At 37.3% G+C, this 22,792-nt stretch overlaps 1 protein-coding gene across 1 annotated transcript in view; it reads left to right on the forward strand.

Moving 5' to 3' along the window:
• LOC142601209 (uncharacterized) overlaps positions 1 to 22,792 on the forward strand; it is a 196,252-nt gene that overhangs the window by 162,399 nt on the left and 11,061 nt on the right. The window contains exons 4-5 of the mRNA XM_075749994.1: positions 11,249 to 11,329; positions 17,049 to 17,167. Coding sequence (XP_075606109.1) covers positions 11,249 to 11,329; positions 17,049 to 17,167 — 200 coding nt within the window. The remainder of the gene's footprint in view (positions 1 to 11,248; positions 11,330 to 17,048; positions 17,168 to 22,792) is intronic.

Genomic DNA, 22,792 nt, shown 5'->3' on the forward strand with positions numbered 1-22,792 from the left:
ACTATGGCAAGATTCGGCTCCCATTCACAGACATTTACAGTGAAAGTTCCTAAATCCTGCTACACTTAGATTTCTGATCGTGCTGTTGGCATTTGTGCTAGGTGTTAGGTTACCATTAAGTCGATGGACGCATAGTCACTAGGGCCTAGGGAGCCATTCAGCTCACCATAATACAGATATCATGCTTGGTCAGCCGAATTATTTTCTGAACACAACCAATTGTTGACGAGGGGCCTGATTCAGCTCTAGCGGGATCTAGTAGCATCTGAGATGCTGTGGAATGGTGCACCCTGGAAGTGGGTCTCCTGCATGTCCTGTGTCATCTTTGTGGACCAGTCAGATATATCTTGGATACCCCAGGATATTTCAAATGGCATTAGAAACCCATGCATGGTCAACTGAACCAAGGCCCATAATTGAGGGGCTATTCAGTGTGTCTGTAGACACCTATATGTAAATATGTCATTGTAGGCGTCTTGAGCTCTCACTGAGTTCTTTGTGAAACCTTTAGATAACTAAAACCAGAGGAGAGAAATCCCACTGCAAGGGCAAAGAGAATGGAAACAGTCATAATATACTATAATATAAAATACACCGTTCTGCAACTCAGATGCTACCAGCCAGGTAGCTGTGAAAAGGGACGTGGTCTCAGGAACACTGAAACACCGTTCTCACCCTGCCCTGGACTATTTGGAGGGCAATCACTGATAAATAATGCAACATATTCATTTTCTGCCTGTGCCAGAAGTTGCAGACTCTGTTTTATGTGGGCAGATGCCCAAGGATCCAGGAGGAGCAAAAGTGCAGGGAGAGGGAGACCACCTGGAAAACAAGAACGTGGGCAATAGGATCTCACCTTGTAGTTGCTGTGCAGTGAATCTCAAGATCAGGAAAACTCTCTCAAGAATTACAGTTTGAAGAGGCATCTCATTGTGGTAGTAAAAGTGCCCCATTTGAATCTCCTCTAGCTATTTATTTTTAATCTTTCATTTCCCATGCTCACTGAGAAACATTTCCAATTAGATAAATTTTCATCCCCTGCCGCCCCTTCAAGGAATAAATGCCCTGTTCCAGTGACTGGTGTGCTGGCTAACAGAGCCTCTATTAAATATCTTCTCTCCTTTTGAAATTTCCTTTACAAATTCCTTTAATGTCCATTTATATTAATCGTGCAACTTGTCAAAAATACCTGCTTCTTGCATTCTCTGTCCCACCCTCGTTATTTTTTTCCCTTTCCTTTCTCACAGTAATAACAAGGATGTTCTGAGGTTGTGTTTGTTTTGCCTATAATTAAAAGAAAGGAAATGGCAAAATAGTACCTACAGTACACGATTTATCTCCACGATAGAGGAGGAATTCTTAAATTAGAAATAGCACCCACTAGAGTATGCTGCTTCATACATGGCTTCAATAATCTAACCGCTAAATCCTTATATATGTATTTATATCTTTGACCAGGTTCTGTAAATTCTTGCTGACTACAGTGAAGGTTTTCAGGGATAAATCAGGCTCAAATTTCAGTACTTCTTTGTCATTATGGTCTCAAGGTTATCTACTTTAATAGGGGAATTATAATATTTACAAAATATCACGATTTAAGAATGTATCTTGAGGTATGAAAAAGTTTGTCTCATAGAAATATAATATCTAATTTACTTCTAGTATTAAGGTCTTGGAAGAATGCCTGAAAAATGGGCACTCTGTATTCAGTTTGTTGGTAGAATGCAAGTAATTTTGCAAAAACCAACTCAACTTTATGATGGTTTGAAGAGTGATCACTGTGTAGATAAGTATGCAAATACTTTCCATTGTAAGTGCTTCAATACTCTTATTAATATTCACCTTTGGGGTAATGTCCTCCTTGGTTCTAAGCATTCATAGTTTGGCATCTGTGATTTTTTTCCAACTTCATCTATCTGGAAGAATGAAAAAGATATGTTGGTTTCAGTTTAATATTTTTTAAACAGAACAAATTGGAAATAAATACTCAATGAAGAAGGCAGGAGGATGTGGTTTTATTTCAGAGGAAGTGCCCTACAAGTAGAGCTATACTTCCCTTACAACAAATCAAATACCCTACTTGTACTGTTAGGGAACAGTAGAATGCACTCTACCGCTGACACCTGCTGAAGTCCTCCATGGCTGGATTATCAGAAGCGTTTGTGTCATAAACTCATCTTGCTATACATTCATAACTGTGTGAAACCCTCAGTCTTTCAGCTGAGATTGTAACTATTCAGGGATCCTCTTTGCAACCAAAGAATGTACTTGGAAAGCTTCGGTGAAATCCTGTCAGAATTTTTTTTAATTACGGGAGTGTGCATAACATATGCTGTTTCCATTGTGTTTGAATAGGCAGTGAAAACAAACCAAACCCAACCAAAAATAGTTTTTTTGGAGAATACTACAGCAAGAGCAACTGATAGCTGCTTGTTTTGACTTGGATGAGTACTTTCCTTTTTCAGGGCTGTTCCTTCTGTTCTCAGTATACAGAAACATTGTAAAACCACAGCAGTAAGTGGTTATAAAAGACCATTCTTTTTAGTTCAAGGTCTTCTCAAATTAGTATTGAAAAATGGTATTTAAAAAAATGTGTTGCCATGTTTTAAAACTTTTAGGACATTAGGCAGGTTAGTTTTTAAAAAATTATTACGAGGTCGAGGTGAATCTTAAAGGGAAATCTGTTAAGTTATTAGTAGAGCTTATTGAACTTAGACACTTTTTCTGACAATATTTACCTTTTTCTTTTCCTGACCTGAGGCTTCTGGAAAGGCTGAAGGCAGCTGATTTCAGATAGCTGTTGCACGCATAAAGGGAAATTTTAAGTACCTGATTAAACTACTCAAAGCAGAACAATAATCTTCAACACTGAGGAAACTGAAAGGTAATCTATAGATTAAGACTTTTAGATTTTTATCATGTCATGAACATTTTGGGTTTTGACTCAAAAATAATAGGAGGCATCTGGCTACTACACAAAATAGTTGTAGCGGCATGAACTATTTTTCTCTTTTGTTTGGACAACCTTGTCTTACCGAACGCTACCAAAAACCAGCTTCAGGAAAGATGGGAACATGTTTCTCTCCCATATAGTTTATCTCCATAGGTGAACTTCAAAGTGCAATGCTATACTGAGCTAAATTGGTTTTTTCTGAAATAGATTATAAACATTATATACATTTAAATGTAATTTAAGACTGCAGTTAAAATTATAAAGAATTCAGGAATTGGAAAATATTTGCTTTTTTGGTAATATCTCTTCTTTTTCTGACTGCATCTATGTTTAGTATTGAACATGTAGATAGTTTTCCTTTTGAAGCCATGACAACTGTTACTCTACATTTCCAAAGCAAGTTTTCTTTCAAACATCACGCAAAGCAAATATGGGAAAGGAAGGTCAAATCTGATAGAAAATAATTAAGATGGATATGAAATATGCAATTTTGTGACCAACATTTGTGGCTTGGTCCTCAAGCTTTGTCACAAATTTGTCCAGTTAGAGGTACTTCAGGTTTCATTATTTAAAAGATTCTGGAGAGATTTAGTGTCTTTTCCTATTTTCAAGAAAAGAGAATGTATACTTTAAAATACATCCACTGCTCGCTGGTGTCAGTCTCCACCACAAGAGGCTAAATTAATTTTATAAGCCCGAGAACATTATGATGGATACTTGTAAGCACTTTTGCTGTTTGTCAGTGAGCCTGGCATAGTTCGAGGTAGAAATCTGCTAATACTTTTTTTGTGTGTGACATTTTGTAAGGGTTTATAGACATCATCGTCTCCACTAAATTTGCACTAAGTCACACATCCACTAAGTCTTGAGGCTAAGCTGTAGTCCACAGGGAACACAACAGACTTATCATAGATCACATAAACTCCAATAGTACTAAAAAATATTCAAGGGCACCTGCATTGGTTTACGCCACATTAATATTTCATAGATATGTTCTATCCTTAGAAACAGGCCTGGCTATCAACATTTTAGATAGAAAATCTAAAATTTCCTGATTTTAGAATACTGTAATTTAAAAGGTAAAGAACATAAGGAAGCATTAGTGATTTATAAAACTACATCCTTGGAGATATTCAGATCTTGACTGTACAAAATCCCAAGCAACCTGAAATATGTTGCTTCTCTGTTGTTTTGGTGGTTGCACCAGGTGACTTCCAGAAGCTCCTTCCAACTTAAAAGCATTCTAGCATGCTACAAGTTGGAGAAGCTACTTACAGTTGTTAAAATCTAAAATAATGGCAGCAAATCTTATAAATTTGTGACAAGTGGATTATGCTGTTTGGGGTTTTTCCATGCACTAGTGCATCACCTGCATCTCCTGTATGAAACAAAACAACTTCTGTGTGGTTTTAAAGCCTGACGGAAACATTTATGGTCACCTAGTTTGATTGATCCCCTCCACTTACTTGTTTCCAGTGCACCAGTTATCCCCAGCATTGTCAAGGTGTATCCAGACTTGTGTGGATATCCTTATAGCACCTAGTTAGAAGTTAATATGATACTTTCAGAACTGAACTTCAAGACAGCATCTAACCTGAAATATCACTGTCTGCCTTGTATATGTCTTGCATCTATGTCAATAAGGACAAGAATACTTCATTGTCTATAGACAATAGCTCTCCCGTGACCACTCCCAGGCGTTATGGGCTAGAGGAAGGGTTTCTGGTATGGCCAGTATGGCTGGAAAGGAGGTTGCCTGCTACGTGAAACTGAGAGACTTCACAAGTTGTCTGGTGACAGGAATCTGTTTTACATAGAAGGACAATTGGCAGGGAGGCAGCAGAGGACCTGCTGGGTCAACACAAGACCTCTCAGAGGTCTTCAACACAACATTTTTGAGTATACTTGAGATGTAATTTTTAAACTTTAGATTTATTTTTATTATCCCACTCTACCAATATTTTTTTAGAATTCAATGTACTCTGTGTTTCCCTTAATAGATATACTTATTTGCAAATCTAAACTCAGCTAAATTAAAAATAGATGTACTTATTTACAACCTTACTGTCAGCTGAATTAAGTTTTTGGTTGAGAATGTATTGCATCTTTGATGTGGCATAAACATTGTCTTCTGTTTTTAATCTATCTGCAGAATTTAAAAGTATTTAGAAATAACATTTATACCTTGCAAAAAAAATACCATTCACACCTTGCAAATCAGCTTGCAATCTGGGGCTGTCCAGAAGTTCACTGGGTTTTGGAAAAACTTCATAGATAATCAGAAAGCGAGCCTGAAGGATAGAGTTAAAAGAAACAAATACTTGTCTCTAATGTTTTCAGCAAGTCCTCATGCCAGAAAAACCTAGCACGGGAGAAATAACAGCTAGGCTGAATTGACATGTGAATTGGAATGGCTAGATTGCTGTTATGTTGTGGGTGGGCCCTTCATACTTCTGAAGTTATAATGTTTTTATTTAAAGACTAAATTGGATTTCTAGGCATGTATGGTATACATCAATTTAAAATTATTGGAGTTCTTCATATTGTTAAGAGTGCTTCAGTTTGAAAGAGTGAGGCTTTCCTGCAAATGCCAAGTAAATTGCTCTGCAAGTCCAGAATCTTTGATCACCTCTGAATTGAAATGCTTATGAAAGATGCTGTAGTGTTCTAATAATTTTACAGTGCTCCCTGATTCGTATGCCTAGAACCCCAATCATTTCTAAATTGAAGAGCTCTCATTATTTTCAAGTTTTATGTGCAGTATAAAATGATTTAAGATTATTCTGCAGCTTTTCATTTTTTTATTTTGCAAAAAATAAAACTTTTATTTTTTGCTTTTTTAAAGGCCAGCTTTTTCCTCTGCAAGCTGGGAGACATTATCAGCTAATTCAAACATTTCACGTTTAAAATGGAAATTGAACCAAATTCTCTCCAAATAGCAATGATGATGGCTGGGGGAAAAAGAAGGAAAAAAAAAAAAAAATCACTGCCTCAAAAGCCGAGAAAATACAAAGTAAGAGGCTGTCAGTGATCCTTGCTGGGAAAAGTGTGAAGAACAAGAAACATATTGTCACTGTTCAGATGCGGTCAAGGTGAAGTGGGGAGACTGAATGAAAGTTACAACAATGTGACAAAAGAGAGACACAGATCCATTTAGTCTTGGAAGGAAGAGAGCAGGAGGCACAGAAGGCTAGTTCACGTGTTGCTTCTAAGCTGATTTTTGCTGTCATTTTATCATACAGTTTCAGAGGGAAATGATGTATGCCCTTTTGTATCTCCTGACTTTGTCTGTTAAGAATAACAGTTAGTTTCTTTCTCACTAGTGACCTTGTTCTTTTTTAACACATGGCAGTAGTATATTGTTTATAATTCACATAGCTTACTAAAGAAAACTCTCATCACTATTGCTTGTTAGCTGGAGAGCCTTCTCCTGTGTTTCTTTCCAAACACATGCACTGGATGGTCTTTGTTCCCAGTGGCTCACCATTTAAGAATACACAAGGGCAAAAAATAAGTGCTCTGGAGGAGGAAGCAGACCAACCTGCTCGGGATCCCTACAGCTGCACCTCCCCATTGCCACAAAGTGCACAGAACTGTCCCCCCTGTTTAGACATCCCACCCGGAAACCCACCCCTGCTCCTTCTGGTCCTGCTTGGGGAGCTGGAATGGGGTCCGCATAGGGCCTCTCCAAAAGAAAGGGGAGAAAATAAGTCTAAAAAGCATTACCATCTAAATGGAGCAGAGTAACGCTGACATACTAAAAGAGAAAGGTATTGGGAAAGCCACCTACCATTGTGCAGAAACTTCAGCATTAAGGCAGAAAATGGTGTGGAAGCAGGATGAAGAAATAGCAGACCAGAGCAGAGAGGTTTTAAGTGTTTCACAAGTGTGTTACTGAGGAGGTAGTCTGGAAACATCTGGAAAAGTCTGGAGAATTCCAAAATAGATTTTGAAACAGAGAACAGGACATGGTCTGTCATAGCTTCAGCACTTTCAGTCATTTGAGAGATGCAAAATGTAGCATTTGTGTGTAATACCCTCCATTGAAAAAGCAGGTCTGCATTTTTTGTTATTTTACTTGTTAAAAGCTGTCGGGCACCTCAGGAGATTCTCTGATGAATACAGCTGCTGTGGTTTTGGACACTGGTTTACAACTCTCTGCTCCTGGTGCTCTTGTAATGGGGCTTGTGAGCCTTTTCTGGGGCACCCATTATCCATATAGCATAAGTTTATGTCTGTGTAGTGATGAGTTTATAGTATCTCAGAAGGTGATTTCACGCTAGCGCAGTGAGTATACAGCTGGAGGGACGAAGGATGGATTCCGTTCAGACAGCTCTGGTTTTGGAGATGTATCTTCCAGCAGAGGGGTAGGGTGATTTCATAGCATTGTTAAGCCAATATCATCAGTTCAAACATCTTACCAATGTAGAAGCTGAGTGTAGAAAGGCTGCTGTTATTTAGGACGTTGTTCTCCAATATTTCCATCATTCATCTCACATATATTTATAAACAATACTTACAAAGCTTAAAAGGTAATCTGGAAAGCTGTTAAGAATAATCAAGCTCAAAAACTCCTCCTGGAATTCTTGTGGCAGGTACCTGAACCTACGGGGAGAATGATTTGCTTCTTTGCTGCCATACCAGGAAACATTTAGTGAGACTGGTATTTCCCTTGTTCCTCTCTACTTAAGGTTCCCCATTTTTTATTTTCTTGTAGTTTTATTTCTTTATCCCTACTCCTCATATATCTAGTGGGTTTTTTTAACCCACTTTTTCTTTGCTTTCTTCTGAACTTCCTTTTCACTTTCACTTTTCCCAACCTTTCTGCTTTTCTTCTGTTTCTTTTGGATATGTTCCATCTACAGAAACTCTGTAGTGCAAGTGCCTCAGAAATCCTTGTTGCCCCTCTTGCGGTGGCTCACTTCTGGATGAAATCTGTGGAGTTCTACAGAAGTTCCTGCAGGCACTTCTGAGAAGAAAAGTTGCGAGAGTGTATCATCTGCCTCTGGTTCAAATGTAGGGTAATTGCTTTCTGATTACTTGAGATTTTTGAGAGATTTTGGTGGACGATCTCTCTGTTTGATTGTCTACTAAGCAATGCTCAAACTACAGGGTACCTAAATAATATTCATGTAATTTTCAAATTTGCATAATCAGTGGTCTCAGTCAGCAATTAGTATTTCACTAATATCCAAACAAACATAATTTTCCAAATGATACAAAACTCAATCAGAAATTATATTTTCTTGTGTGTAGTGTTCTGTTGGAGGATATCAAATACCTAAGAGAATAAAGTGGGGGTTTTTGTTAATTTGAGGATTAGTACTCCTAGAAAGTTTCAATTTACATAGATACAAAAAAAAAAAAAAAAAAAGTAAGTTAAATAATTCAATATTTTTTTCTAAGCATATCTCTTACTGTTACACAGCTTGGTGCTACATAACACCAAAAATTTGATTAACATTTTAGATTGATTTTTTTAAGGTAATCTTTATATCATTCCAGCATCTCCTGAGTTTTGAGATACAACATTCCAAAACGTGGGTTAACAAGTAAATTGGTACATTAGGTGCATTAGTGCATTAGGACCAATGCAAACTGGTGCATTAGGTCCTTCAGGTTTTGCTCCTAAGAATTTGTGAAAGACAACTGAACTACACCATGCAGTTTTAGACTGGTTCCTCCAGTCTGCAGTCCTTCAGCTTCAAAAGCAACAGAGACATCATTTACTATTAATCATCACTGTTGTGTTTCGTACTCAACAGATTGAATTTTGCTGTTTTCAGATATTACACACTAGTTACGTGTGTTACATTTCACTGTGAGAGGAACACTTAATCCTGCTTTGCTGCCTGTAGTTGTTTCAGATACATTTATAAGGAGAAGTCTTCCTGTGGGATCTATAAATCACACATTACCTTTTAGCTATGGCATCTTTTAAAGTAATGTTAACACGTTAAAAGAAAGGTCTGTGTATTGTTCATAACGCACATGACTTTTCTTGCTGTGTTATGTACAGAATAATCCATATACCACCCATACTGAAAGTGGTTATTAAATATGCTGGCTCAGTTTACTAGTAGCTCTAATACACTTCTGTAACGAGGGACTACTTGTAACATCAAAGCATGGGGAGACATTAGCTCTTTTCCCCTATAGCCTCTGACCTGAAAGCTTTGCTTTTTATCTCTATATAAAAGGAAAATATTCTTTTCAAAGAAGTCTAGCTAGAGTGTGGATATTTCCCCCATTGTAGAATGAGAGCCTGTGAAAGTAATCTACAATTTTTCATCTTTGTTCAGAGTATTGTTTCTTTTTGGACGTTATGCCTCTTTGAGAGTGAAAACTCTTGCTTTCAAGTTATAGTGACTGGGAAGTGCTTTCTAAATCTTGAGGTGCTTCTGTTTTCTGTAACCCTGTCAGTCTGAAGAAAGGTAACCGAGCATTTCTATTTTTAAAGGAAATAAAGAGAAATATATTGTGTAAGAGAAAGGAAATAAAGGTTCAGAAATAATTCATACTCAAAAGAATGAGTAAGACCCAAAGACAATTCATTGTACACAGGGTTTGTAAGGGAGCTAACATCTGACAAATTTAAACTATATTTTATCTTGCAGATGGTTCCACGTATTTTTTTAAAATAGCATATAGCAAATGATCTTTCTCAAGTATATTTGGACTTTTAAATCTTTGCTTCTGCCTTTATATGCATCAGATTTTTTGTGTAATCTAGCTTGTCTTGCTTCAGTTCATCTTTTTGGGATTCTCAGTCTTTTGACTTTTAGATTCTTAATCTGCGTGATCGCAAGGAGGACTTGATCTTCAGAAACAGCTAAGTACACACTGAGAGAAAATTTGGCTGATATATGACCTGTGCAATTACTGATCTCTTGTTCCCAGGCAATGACAGGGAACAGAGCACTGACTTAACCAAACATAGGTGCGATAAACAGAAAAGGGAAGGTTGAGCACAAATGGGCATATCGTATCACATCATATCATATCATATCATATCATATCATATCATATCATATCATATCATGTATTGTTGATATTCTGCCGGTTATAAAGACATTTCAAGCCTAAATTTTCAATTAACTTCCAAATAATTTCTTAAATTCACGGGCCCTGATAGTGTTACAGATACTGTATATTCCCATGGACTCTTTCCTTAGAATCCTACAGAGAAACAGAAGAGTCTCAGTTTTTTACTTATTTATACTAAATCTATTTTAAAGGTGGTTTGGTTTTGGGTTGTTTTTTGGTTGGTTTTTTTGGGTTTTTGGGGTTTTTTTTTTGTTTTTTTAAGCTATTGCTATGGCTAACATGGGGTATTATTCTTCTGTATTCCACAATTCATGGCTTCTGAGATGGCATTAAGCAGGATTCAGTCCACGACACTTAACTCACAGCAGTTTTAAGTCAATGACTATGTCAATGAAAAGTAATTGATTGCTTGCATGCTTTAGGTGGGTCTTCTCATAGGTGTGAATAGTTCCTGTGAGGTGGGTGTTTTAGCCTGGGCTTAACTGCTTTTCCACACACCTTCTAAAAACTGCTTAGCCAGAGGAAGGGTGGCAGAGTCCAGTTCTGATATAATGCCATAATTAAAAAGAAAATGAAGCTATTCCATTTTCTCTGTAAGATTTCATATGAATAAATAAGTTTCAATCTTTCTTCTGCTGGAAACAAGCTGAATCACTTGTTTTGTTTTTTAAGAAAGGTACATAATTTCATTATGCTTGCAGAAGTGCAGACTAGCATATATTTTCAAGCATAAATACATTTATAAAAAAATTCTGGAATTGCATTAGTATAAGCTTTATAAAATGTTGTATTACTTTTTTTTTTTTTAATACATTGTTTTTCTTCTTTGGTTTTTGAACTAAGCAGAGAAACCTTTTTCTTGCAGAGTTAATTTTCTTAATAGGACGCACATATGTGTCCTTAAGTTTTACATATTTTATCCCTGTGTCAGATGTAGTAGCAAGTATGTCCCTAATATACTTTCCAGGAATCTTGTAGTAGAAAGTAAGATGGAGAAGGAGAGAACAGGGTTTGTGGGTTGTTTTTTGTTTGTTTGTTTGGTGTTTTTTTTTCTCCCCAGATTGTAATAATTAAAAATTTAGAAAATTCAAAATGTTTCTCAAAATGTAAATGTAAGTAAATTATGTATTACACTTGTCTAGATAGTTAAAAGAATCTGAAACCTTCTGCCAAAAATGAATATTTTAGCTTGCATTCAACTAATATGCCAACTTATGGTTACTTATGTTTTACTCCTGTTTGCTACAGGTGAAATGGGTGAATATCAGACAGCTCATTATAGAGACAAGCATGCTGCATTCCCAAAGTAGGATGACAGAACAAGTCATGGTACGTATTGTAATTTCAGTGCTACAATACATCTTCAAGCTGTCTGAGGTAAAATGCTTACTAAGCACTGCATTGGGGCTGTCAGATTGCTTCATGGGGTGGTAATTAAATTGAGGCAGTTCTACTGTTCATTTTGTGGAACTAAGCCAGAATTATCTGTATCCTAAAAATATTCTACTGTAGATTGCTGGTTGTAGCAGGAGCACAATTTTTTTTGCATATAAATTCTCTTTCATGGAAAACATCCTATTTCTTACTGTTTTTTTCTCACCTCCATAGGTTGTGGGGAAGGACAACTGTTTTGTCACTGGACTAGTTTAGATCTGATAGAAACTGGTCATCAAAGATGGTATCTCGTTTAAGACTGCAGACACTTGGGCTGGATTCCAGTTGTGACTAATGGGGATAGAGGATTGATGGTCATTGTGGCCAAAGGTGGCATTAAAGTTTCCTGCCTGATTTACAGTGTTCTCAGCCTTGGTATAATTTAGAATAGCCAGGAGCCCACTCGGCTGTAGTTGGCCATTGCCTCAAAAATAAAGCTCCGTGCATGTGAGGAGGCAATGTGATAAATGAAGAAGAAGCTTCTTCTGGTCATTTCTGGTAACTAGCTGCATTATTAAAACATGCAGAAGCTGCCATGCTGGGTCAGACCAAGGACCCCAGCAGCTCAGCAGTCTGTCTCTGGAAGTGCTCTGATATTCTGCCCTCAAAATCGGTGCTAGACCAGAGTGACCCTGGCTCTGAAATAGGGCTCTGGTGGAAAGTCCTAGCACTTCCAGTGTCTCCTCATCTAGAAATACTGTCACTCATGTTCTTCTGGAGACAGGGTGATGACAACTGTAAATAGCACTAGTGATGTAGGCACACAGTGGACTTACAGTTTTTGGGTGTACAGTGTGGAGGAACGGTTAATGGGTTATCTGGAAATAGATGAAATCTCCTGCAAAAGCTATAGTTAAAATTGTCCTTTTTTGAGGAAATGGTGGTGAATATGAATGCATGATGAGAGATGCTGAAAACCACTGTTGTAGGATTCAGAACATGATAAGAAAAGGTTCTAAGGAAGAAATAGTTTCTTGAAATAATGTGTTAAAATGCTTGTCCCTTTCCAAACTAGAAAATAAAAAGAAAAAATATATGGAAGTACTTACATTGGTGTCCAATGAATAGATACATTAACCAGAAAACTGTTACATAGGAAAGAAGTTGGAAAGGGTGACTTTACTCCAAGGGCTCTCAACTCATCAGGGTCTACCTATAGTCAGGAGAGAGAGAGAGATAGATTCCTATGGGGTAATTCAGAATAAGAATCTCAACTGACTTGGCTCTCACCTTGAAGCATAATTTGTCATCAAAGGATATTGTGACAGGAGACACTGCAACTTTCATTAACAAAATTTCTTATACTGTTCTCTGATTATGAAAAGGCTTTTTATTGTTGAAATCTGTGGTTTGCCATTTCTTAAAATATATGTATGAATCTGGCTCAAATATCTTGTACATCACAAATACGAGTTTTGGAAGATATAATTTTCCTTATTAATTCATAATTTTCCTCTGATTATTGAATTTTAAAGCACATTATCTCCTTTCTTATTTGTAATTTTTTCACCTCTGGTAAACCATGCTATATACATGTTCACATCCTTTGATTTTGCTGCTGTTTTTCCTGGTTCCCTTGTTGTTACATTTGTTTCCTTCTGTTTGATCTGTTATACTCAATGAACAACAGTTTTCACTTAGACTAATCTTTAGGCTTGCTTGATTTTTAAATAGTATATTATAATGGTGTTAGTGATGTTACACTGAAGTCTCTAGTCCTGCAAAGGCTGATTCATGTTACTCACTTTGCACGATGTGAACAGTCCCATTGGAGTTCAAGAGTTACACACATGGGCATAAAGCTTTGTGCACTAATTGCCTTTAGTGGGCTCATTTTCGGTATCACAAAGCCCCATTTTAAGGACTGTTGCTCAGATCTGAAAATGCACTTTTCACTGGAAATGATTGTAAAAATATGTCCTCAGCTGGGAACCCAGAGAACAGAATTTTAATTTGGAGTAAATTAGGCATATATCTTGAGGGATACATCTTGACCAGCAGTACTTTATGGCTATCTAACAATCTTTTATACTCTTGAAACATAGAAATAGCTCTATTTTTGTACTAACATTTTCACAGTTGCAGTTCATAGCACAAAGCATGAAGCAGTAAAAGCAAGGCATTTGATTTTTTTCCCCACATTCTTCTACTCGGAGGAAAGCAGCTAGAATAACAGGCAGTAATTAGCTTTCATCCAAATTGTGTATGAAATTTTAGTCTGTAGACTCATTGCGCCTATGTCAGCCTGCAGATTAAAGGCTTCTTAACTACATAGTGACAGAGCAGGCTGAGCAAGCTGTGAAGGAGCTGATGGGGTTTGTTGTATAATAACTGATCTGTGGATCACTGGAAGAGTCTGGATTCCTGTGTCCAATCCAGACAAACAGAAGTCTACCTCATTGTATCTGTCTGGTTTAGTAGATCACCATATACCACTGGGGTCCACAATGTAGCTGACACAATTTCTGCGGTGCTGGAAACGTATTATTCATTGAGATGTTAGATGCATACACCCCAATAAAGTTAATGTTTAACCATCTCTGCTTTTGGCAGCATGCTACAGCTTACTAATTAATTTGGTTGCTGTTTGCACATTTTTTTCTACCACTGTGGATACAATCAATGCATTTCAGGTGTTCTATAGTCAAGAAGACAGCTATGCATAATGCGCTCTGAAGTTGGAGATTATCCTTCTAGCTTTGTTATTAGCACAAAAAGGAAAATATTCTAATGCATTTACAAATAGAGAGCTTACAAGCAGTGAACTGTATTCTCTTCCACTGGAGGAATCCTGAACATAGCCAAGCATAAATGAATTGACCTCAGATAACAATTTCACTTTCTCAACTTGGGACAGTCAAAACTTTCTTCAGATGTAACAGACTGCCATCTCGGCTTTCCATCACCTAGTACCCAGGATGACAGTGTTCATTTACCCTTTATCACTGTCACCTTCTGCTACTCATTCCTTCTGGCAAATTCACCATTTGCATCTGATTTAAAATAATTAATTTCAGTTTCTAACCAGTCTGTGACTTCGACTAGTTGTTTTTTCTTTACTTGGAAATAAATCTAGGTCAATTCCATTTTAGTTCAGCTACCATCTAAATGAGTTAGATGGTGCACACATTACTGCTATAACCTAGAAGATGTTTGGCCATCTGGAGACCTCAACATGTACCCAGATTGGACAAAAGAAGGTTCCCAGCAGGCACACTTTCTCAATTAGTATGAAAGAGTACTAAATTGGAAGTTTAGTTAACAATATTTGATATTTAGGTTTGATACTTATTTTCTCTGTTTCTTAAAGATGTCTTCTGAAGGATCCCGAGTTGAGGGTTGGGGAGGAGAAGAAACAAAATTATAGTTTATGTCCTTTATTTGTGCCTAGATTGTTGGAAAGAAGAAAGGATGGGCAGATACAGTGGGTATCATTTATATCATCGATGAAGGTAATGGGGATCAGTGGTTAAAAAGGCTTAGAAAAATGTTTTGAGGAGCAATATGGGATATACTATCATGGCTGCTGTGGTAGCAGATCCTTTATTTATATCACAAACTTGACTGGACCTCCTAAGAACAGAAGTTTATAATTTTGTATCTTTTAAACCAAAGAGGTAGCAAGACATACTGGTGATAGTACTCTTGAGTTTTAATACCCTCTCGGAAGCATTGCCAGTGTTAGGTTGTATAATTCATTTAGCTTCCTTGTCCCCATTATGTCATTTGCCCAATAAGGATGAACTAGAAAGATGATTAAAAATACTGTAAGCACAGTTGCACTTCAAAATTTCTTTAAATGAAATCAGAGGGGTTTTGTCCTAATAGATACTTTACAGACAGAAATCAATTAGTCTGATAGCGTTACTCTTCTCCAAAATGGAATCGTATTGGACCGGTTTGATGTCTTCTTATAATTGCACACTGTATGGTTCTTTGACTCTTATCTCTCCCTCAGTCTGTGAATTTGAAACCATCAGGAAGATGTCACATTGGTATGAGTATTCTTCAGTGATAAGAACAGTAATTGTTGTAGGGAGACTTCTTAATCTTGGGTCACTCAAATCCCTTTTAAAGACAGCAGGTGCTCTCCAGAACAAGCATTAACAAGAAGAGATTATGAGGTAACCTGTTGTTCTTTATATCTCAGCATCTCATGACAAAGCTCACCATCAGCCAGTGTGCTCAGAAGCCTGTCAGTACAGGAAAAAATTCAAACGTGACTCAGGAAGGAACTAACATTTTCAGTACTAAAGAGTGGATTCATTTTAAAGGCTGAATACTGAAAACTGTTACAGAGAAATTTGTATTTATATAAGATAATTATATGAGTCAGTTATAAAGCAAGAAAAAAATTAGCAGAGGATAAAAAAATGGAGCTGCAGATATTCGTGGTATAATGCAATCAGAAAGAAATTCTGCTTCCTCAGAAATCATAACCCGAAACTGCGTCTTGCCAGATTTGTGTCGTGTTGCAACTTTCTTTTTCATTCTACCCCTCATCTTCTTCCCAACTGTGGCAAATACGGTGAAAGCGAGTTAGTCATTCATATTATCAGCACTGTTAACAGTATGACTTCATACATATGTGCTTGTGCTGTGGGCTGCTTAGCATTTACAGGGTGAACTCTTGAAGCTGAACGTGCTCAGGGTCTAACAGAGCTCTCCCAAATACAGTCACAGTAGAGCAAAACTGTCAGCTATTTTCAGCTCTCAATGTTTTATGAATTTCTGGATCTAAATACCAACTATATTTTGTTAAAATAAGATTTTGTTATCTAATCCTGTCCATTTCCATCAAGATCATGATGCAAAATTATTTGAGTAAAGCATGTCTATGGCAATCTTTGTGAGGTCGAGAATTAAGAATAGGATAAATCACTGCATTCAGATGATAAACCTCACTTTCAAAAGCAATTCAAGAAAAGATTTTTTAAAGGCATTTAGATGCAGAGGTGTACCTAGCACTTTCTAAGAGCACACTAATCTCAGTGAGTGTTAGGGACTTAACCCTTCTTCACTCTACTTTGAAAAAAAAAAAAAAATAGCTAGAGATGTCTCTCTGCCTCTAAGATCCTAAATACTTTTTTTAAAAAATCTGGCCTTTGATAACCCAAATCCCCTCGACTTTCAGTAAGGCTTTTCATCCTGAATTCTAGATCCTCATAGGTTTTGGGGGTCTAACCCTCTTAAATTAAAATATGAGTTAAAGACCCAGGTACTTTTGAAAAGCTGAACCTTGGTGCTCAAGTCACTTCTGAAAATGAGTGTTAGATTACTAATCCCCTCAGGTACTTGTGAAATATTTTCCTGTCACCTCTGAGAAACTGTTCTAGAGGAATTTACTTTGTTAACCATCTGCTTTGTGCTGAAGTTTATATAATAAACTTGTGTAATATTTATTATAGAAAATAGTTAATTTTTTTTCCAAAAAGAATGACAAAACTCTTTTTTAAAATGAAAAACTATAAATACAACAAAAGTATATATGCTTTCCCAGGCAAATGTGTTTTTTTAATGGAATTTAAATAAATGGAATTTTTATGATGAAAAAAGCAACAGTAAAATCAGTGATTATGTTTTTCATAGTTCATTTGCCTCCCTTGCCCTGCAGATCTTGTGCAGAAGGAAAATGAGATCCCTGGTGAAGCCTACAATGTCATTGACTCTGAAGAAGGACTCAGAGACCCATTGGTGTTTAATGACCCTTATTGGCCTGCACAAAAGAAACTGGTATGATCTACTGAAAGAGACATATGGTTCTTCAGAAATATTAAGAAACACTGTTTTCTTCATGGGTAAACATTGTAGTCATGCATTTCTAAACACTACCTGTTTTTAGATGACTGCTCTTAAAATGACAGTCCAAATTTGGTGAGGAATTGCATTCATTTTTCATCAGTACTTCACCAACAGCAGTGGTATTTTACCAGTACTGCAATTATGCAATTTTAATGCTCCTATTATTCTGCAGTGTCATATTGAACTAAACAAACACAACAGATAAGAAAGCTAAACAATACAATGAAGACCAGCTAGACTATTTTACAGGGCATGGGCACATTATATAACGAACGCAGTCACATGGTGACATCCCAAAGATACAGGAAGTGTTGGAATATTATAATATTTCTGGTTTAATTCATTAAGTAAATATACACTGTGAGAATCTTTATTGCAGTTGGAGATGAGATGGTAGTGACTGAAGGAGATTAGAGTAGTAAAGCGAGAAAAAGGGAAGGGAAAGAGTAAGGCAAGGCAAGGTAAGGGCAAGGTCAGGTCAAGGTTGAGAGAAGAGAAGAGAAGAGAAGAGAAGAGAAGAGAAGAGAAGAGAAGAGAAGAGAAGAGAAGAGAAGAGAAGAGAAGAGAAGAGAAGAGAAGAGAAGAGAAGAGAAGAGAAGGGAAAACAACATTTCTAAAAAAAAAAAAAGAAAAGAAAAGAAAAAATCCTTTCACAGTGAAAAAACCAGTAGTGGAGATTCAGTTAGGAGAATAAAGGAAACAAATAGGAAAAGTATGTTGCGGTCAAATCACAGAATAAAATATACAGGGCCAAAACCTATTGTGCGAGTAGACTTTGGGTGCAGGCGGTGTTAAAGAGCTGAATATATCTAAAATGCTTAATAGATAGTCCCAATGTAGACAAGTTCAGATGGGCAGTGTTGTATGTTTTGCTTCTCTCTCTGAAGTATGTCCCCAGAAAAGAACGTCTATATGACAGATGCTCCACTGACATCTTCCACTGTTTCTAGGATGCTGTACCTGTGATAAAACAGAGGTGCAGGGCCTTAGTTTCAGTTTCTCTAAGGGATGTGCTCATTTTCTAAACCTGAACCATCCAGAGGAGGAAATGCATTGAGCTGTTGGATTTTTCTTAATCAGATTTTTAATGACTAATTTATCTTTTCCCAAGCATTTGGAAAAACAATATGATTGGTTCTGCTAGCGTCTATTTTTTTCCTACTTCAGTATACTTCTCAATGCTCCTTACAAGGGATGGAATTGCATCTGGCTGTTTTTTGAAAAGTTTTGTGAGAAGTAACAATTTATGTGAACCAAGATTCCTCTTGAAAATCAATTCAGCAGCTTGAAGTAATGTACTTGTCATATGGGAATATTAATATGAAAGAAAAATGACATGGATATATAAGAAATTAAACTAACTGCCTGTGTAGAGATATCAAAAGCACAGTGATGAATACTCTGAAATGTTTGTTGCAAGATCCTGCTCTACAATCATCAGAGATACAAATGTTGAAACATTTTTGTCTAATACAGTCCCAATGATTTAGAAAAACTGTAATATATGTAGACTGGTACATTCCACATACCACATGTCATAGCCTTTCTGTTGCTGGGTAGAATCCTCTAACACAAGTGCGTGGTCCAGCTCAGACTTTGCAATACTGTAGTGGGAGGAAGGGAAAAGGTGCATCTGCCCCTCTCCCTGTGACTGCAGGAGGGAGAAAAAAGTCTAGTGGGGGAATGTCAGAAATTCTGACTTCCCTATGATGAGGCTGATGAAATGCAAGGAAGGGACAGTGCCCTGTAAAGGAGCCAAGTCATTTATTCTTCCTGGCAAGGCAAGAGAAAAGTAAGAGGAATTGTGATTCTTTGAGTCCCAATAAGACCTTCTTACCCTATTCTGCTAATGTAAAGGGCTTTAGGATGGATTTGCATTCACTTTTGAGCCCCTTTGCACTACTAGAAAGTTTAAACTTGACATTCCCAGTCAGAATTCATTCTCTGGTCTGCTCCTCTGGTAATACAATTGCCTACTCTTGAGCCATCAAAGAGCTGTGCTTCAACAGCCCATCAGGTTCAGGAACCAAACTTGAGAGTTGCTTGTCCAAAGTATTCAGGAGGAATCAATTGACCACCTTACCTCTTTTCTGAATTGATATCCTTCAAATGTTAGTGTTGACAACCATAGCAAAACACTGTTTTGAGAGGATCATGCCAGCTTCAAGTATGCTGCCTGGTGAAGGCCAGGGGGAAGTGTAGAAGCATTTATGAGACACTACTGCAATTTCCTTTTAAAAAATCTAGTATTGGTTTATTTTACTCTTTCTGTTGCATTAGTTATGAGGTGACTAAACAAATATGAAAAAGCGGTATGTAAAACAAAATCAATTAAGGGTTATCCAAAGAATGTAAATATATTTGATACTGCAATCTAGCTTGGAAGAATCTCAAATTTGAATTAGAGATCTATTTTTCATTGTATATGCCCTGCACAGACATAAAAAATGCCAGTAAAATGGATGGCATAATGATTTTGGTAGCTTGGCAGACTTACCCCACTGGTTCATTTCTCTCTGTGTTGACTTTGTCCCTTACATTCCAAAGATGGATAAATATATTAATGTGTAGTTTACCACACAGGTCAGGGGATCTTTCTCATTTGACCTTGAAAACAAATGTTCTGTCTGCTCTGCATGGATAATTCATAAGATTTAGTGGCTCATCTCTGTATATTTGGCATTCAGAAATGTTGCTTCCCCAAACGTGTCACTGTCTTCTGCACCAGTTAGGTAGTGCACTGCTGCTGAAAGCTGGTTACACATTTGTGGGGCTAGACTTGTCACACAGTGATTTTTGGTTCTTTAGCATGAAGGCACAGGATGCTGCTAACATGATGAAAATCTCCCATTTTCATGAGAAGCAGAGTGTACTGCGTGTATGTTCTTTGGACACAATCAGATTGTGTTGGTTGAAGAAAATTATTTGATGTAATTTAGGGAAAAAAAAGGCAACGGAGAAGCAACAATCATCCTTAAAGAATTTTCTACTAGTCAGTGAAATAATGTATATGCATACATGTGTTTGAGTACAAACGTGTAAGTAAGGAAAGAATCGTAGCTGAGAGAAAGGGCAAAGATAATAACGTAGCCTTCAATTGCTCACTGCTAGAAGTTTGTGTTAGCTGAATTACTGCACAATGATATCTAGAATGCAACAGTACTGCAGTGTATATAGGATGGAAAGCAGACAAAATGAGAGACTAGAAAAGACAAGAATAAGGTCAGTTTTGCCTCACCTCTAGGTGAGGCAACTAGAAGATGTGACACCTCTGGTGAATATTGTACAATTTTTACTGGGTAAACTTTGCAGACATTTTTTTTTAAACATCAGACCATGAGCTGCAGAACTCATGCTACCTACAGGGCTAACAGAACAAAAACTCACCCTGCTTCAGAGAGTTTGCAGTTAAGAGTAAGATAATCAAACAGTTGAATACTATCAGGATACATCCCTCCACATCAGGAGGCAGTGAGACAGTATTGATCTGCTGGGTAAGCAGCAATCACATCTCATCAGTAGCTTTGCCATTATTGAGTCTCTAGTCATCATAGTAAAATAAAGATTTGATATGGGACTATGTCTGGGCACATACTCACAAAAACTAAACAAGTTGTTCAGCTCCACTTTGAAGAACTACCTTTTCTGTTTAGACAGAGAATATTTGTGAAGGTATGCATATGGGAACCGTCATAATACTTTTTCTCAGATTATAAGAAATATAAAGTCATTTTAAGGACATTTCATCTTCTTGAAACCATAGCTATACAAGCAACTCCAGTTGGCACAAGACATCATTGCCATAGAGTTAGGCAGTTACCATACCCTACTGTGATTATTTCTTTTTTCTCCTATCCCTTGTGCAAGTACAAGCATGGGTGGCCCTACATGGTGAGTCTCAACAACTGATCCAAGTTAAAAATAATGTGGTAAGAAAAAAAATAGGGTTTTTTTCTGTGTACGTTCTCCAATCAGTTTATTGCGTGACTACAAAGGGAAAGAGGTACGTGACTCAGAAATGAGAACTATCACCTCTTATGAGCAGCACTAACTTTTTCTAGCTGAAGGTGTGCCTAGAATTGCGGTAGTAGAAAAGCTGTCTCCAAAAATAAGACAAATAGTGATAACAGTGTATTGTACCCTATGAAGGATGGTGTCGATCTCGAGCTTATTGAGTATTTGTCATTTCCATGAAGTTTTTGGCACAGTAGGCCCAGTAGCTGATTAGATATTTTTAAGAGATCCTGAAGAATTTAATGCTTTTTGTTATATTGTGTCTGTGCCTATTAAAATATATACTGAATGCTGTGCATAATTATGTTCATAAGAGAACAGTATTTGGACAGCTGCTGGGATTCAATTAATTTTATGGGGAGATAACATTTTTTTAGTTAACAGCACAGTTAAGAAAGATGGGCTTGATTAGAAAAATCTGAGTCCTGGCACGTAGTTGTGTCCTTGTGCTGGCGGTTAAAAGTGGCATATTATTCTGCGGGGATTGGGGAAGCATCCTGCCCCCCTAGGCCCAGGGGCTGCTAAAGAGCATCATCGCCAGTGTCCATGGGCAGCATGAACAAATTGGCTGTGCTCCTTGCAGTTCTTTCTACTGCTGAAGAGGAACCTCTGTCTGAGCTTTTTCTCTCTCTCTTTCTGGTGCCTGGGCTGAAGTTGCTTCAAACAGCAGTCTGTGTATGTACTCTGCAGTTTGGGCACTGCTTTTAGAGTCCTAGATACCTTGGAGTGAAATGTCCCTGTTGTGCTCAGCCCCCAAAGGCATGCCCATTGAGAGCAAAAGAGATGTCACCTGTGGGCCCTCCTGCCTTTTGCTGCTGAATCAAGGTCAACCACCAGGCAGGTATGCCGGCATCCCTGGTGCACTGTCAGTGTGCAGGTACCAGCATCCAGCAAATGCACCCCAAACACAGCCAGACCACAGGGGCCGCAGAGGTCTTCTCATCTGAATGTGAGAGTACATTTTATTTCATCCATATGCACTTGGAGAATAATGCATACAAATTCTTCTTGAACAGCGTGGCCAAGTTAGATTTGTCCACTGTTCCCCACCATGCCCTTTCCAAAATATGAATCAAAACCAAATGCATAGTACTTTTGGCAAACGATTTCTCCCACTCTTCCCTTTCTCTTCCCCCTCCCCTCCCAGCTGACACACAGTGACTATAGGGGGCAATGCAGCCTCATCATACAGCCTGTGTACATTTGCTACGTGCCACATTAATAGGCAGAAACTTTCAAGTCTCATTTTTTACTTCTTGCTATTCAATAATTTGTGTAATGATAAAGATAAACTGTATTGTTACTTGGGCTCCATAAAATGGAAAGTTTTAACTTCAAATAAGCTTTTACTAGTTAGATTTTTTTTTGTTTGTAAATTAAAGTTAATAAATAGTGATTTTATTTCATACTACTAATTCAAATTAAAATCTAAAATAAAACAAGACACAAGAAACAAACTAAAATAATTTTGAAATTCATTTGACATTGATCACTAAGCAGAACTGCTCCAAGTCTGTATGTATCTCATATTCATGTAATTCA

This window comes from Balearica regulorum, chromosome 3, assembly GCF_011004875.1.
Source record: "Balearica regulorum gibbericeps isolate bBalReg1 chromosome 3, bBalReg1.pri, whole genome shotgun sequence".
In the NCBI taxonomy this organism is placed as follows: Eukaryota; Metazoa; Chordata; class Aves; order Gruiformes; family Gruidae; genus Balearica; species Balearica regulorum.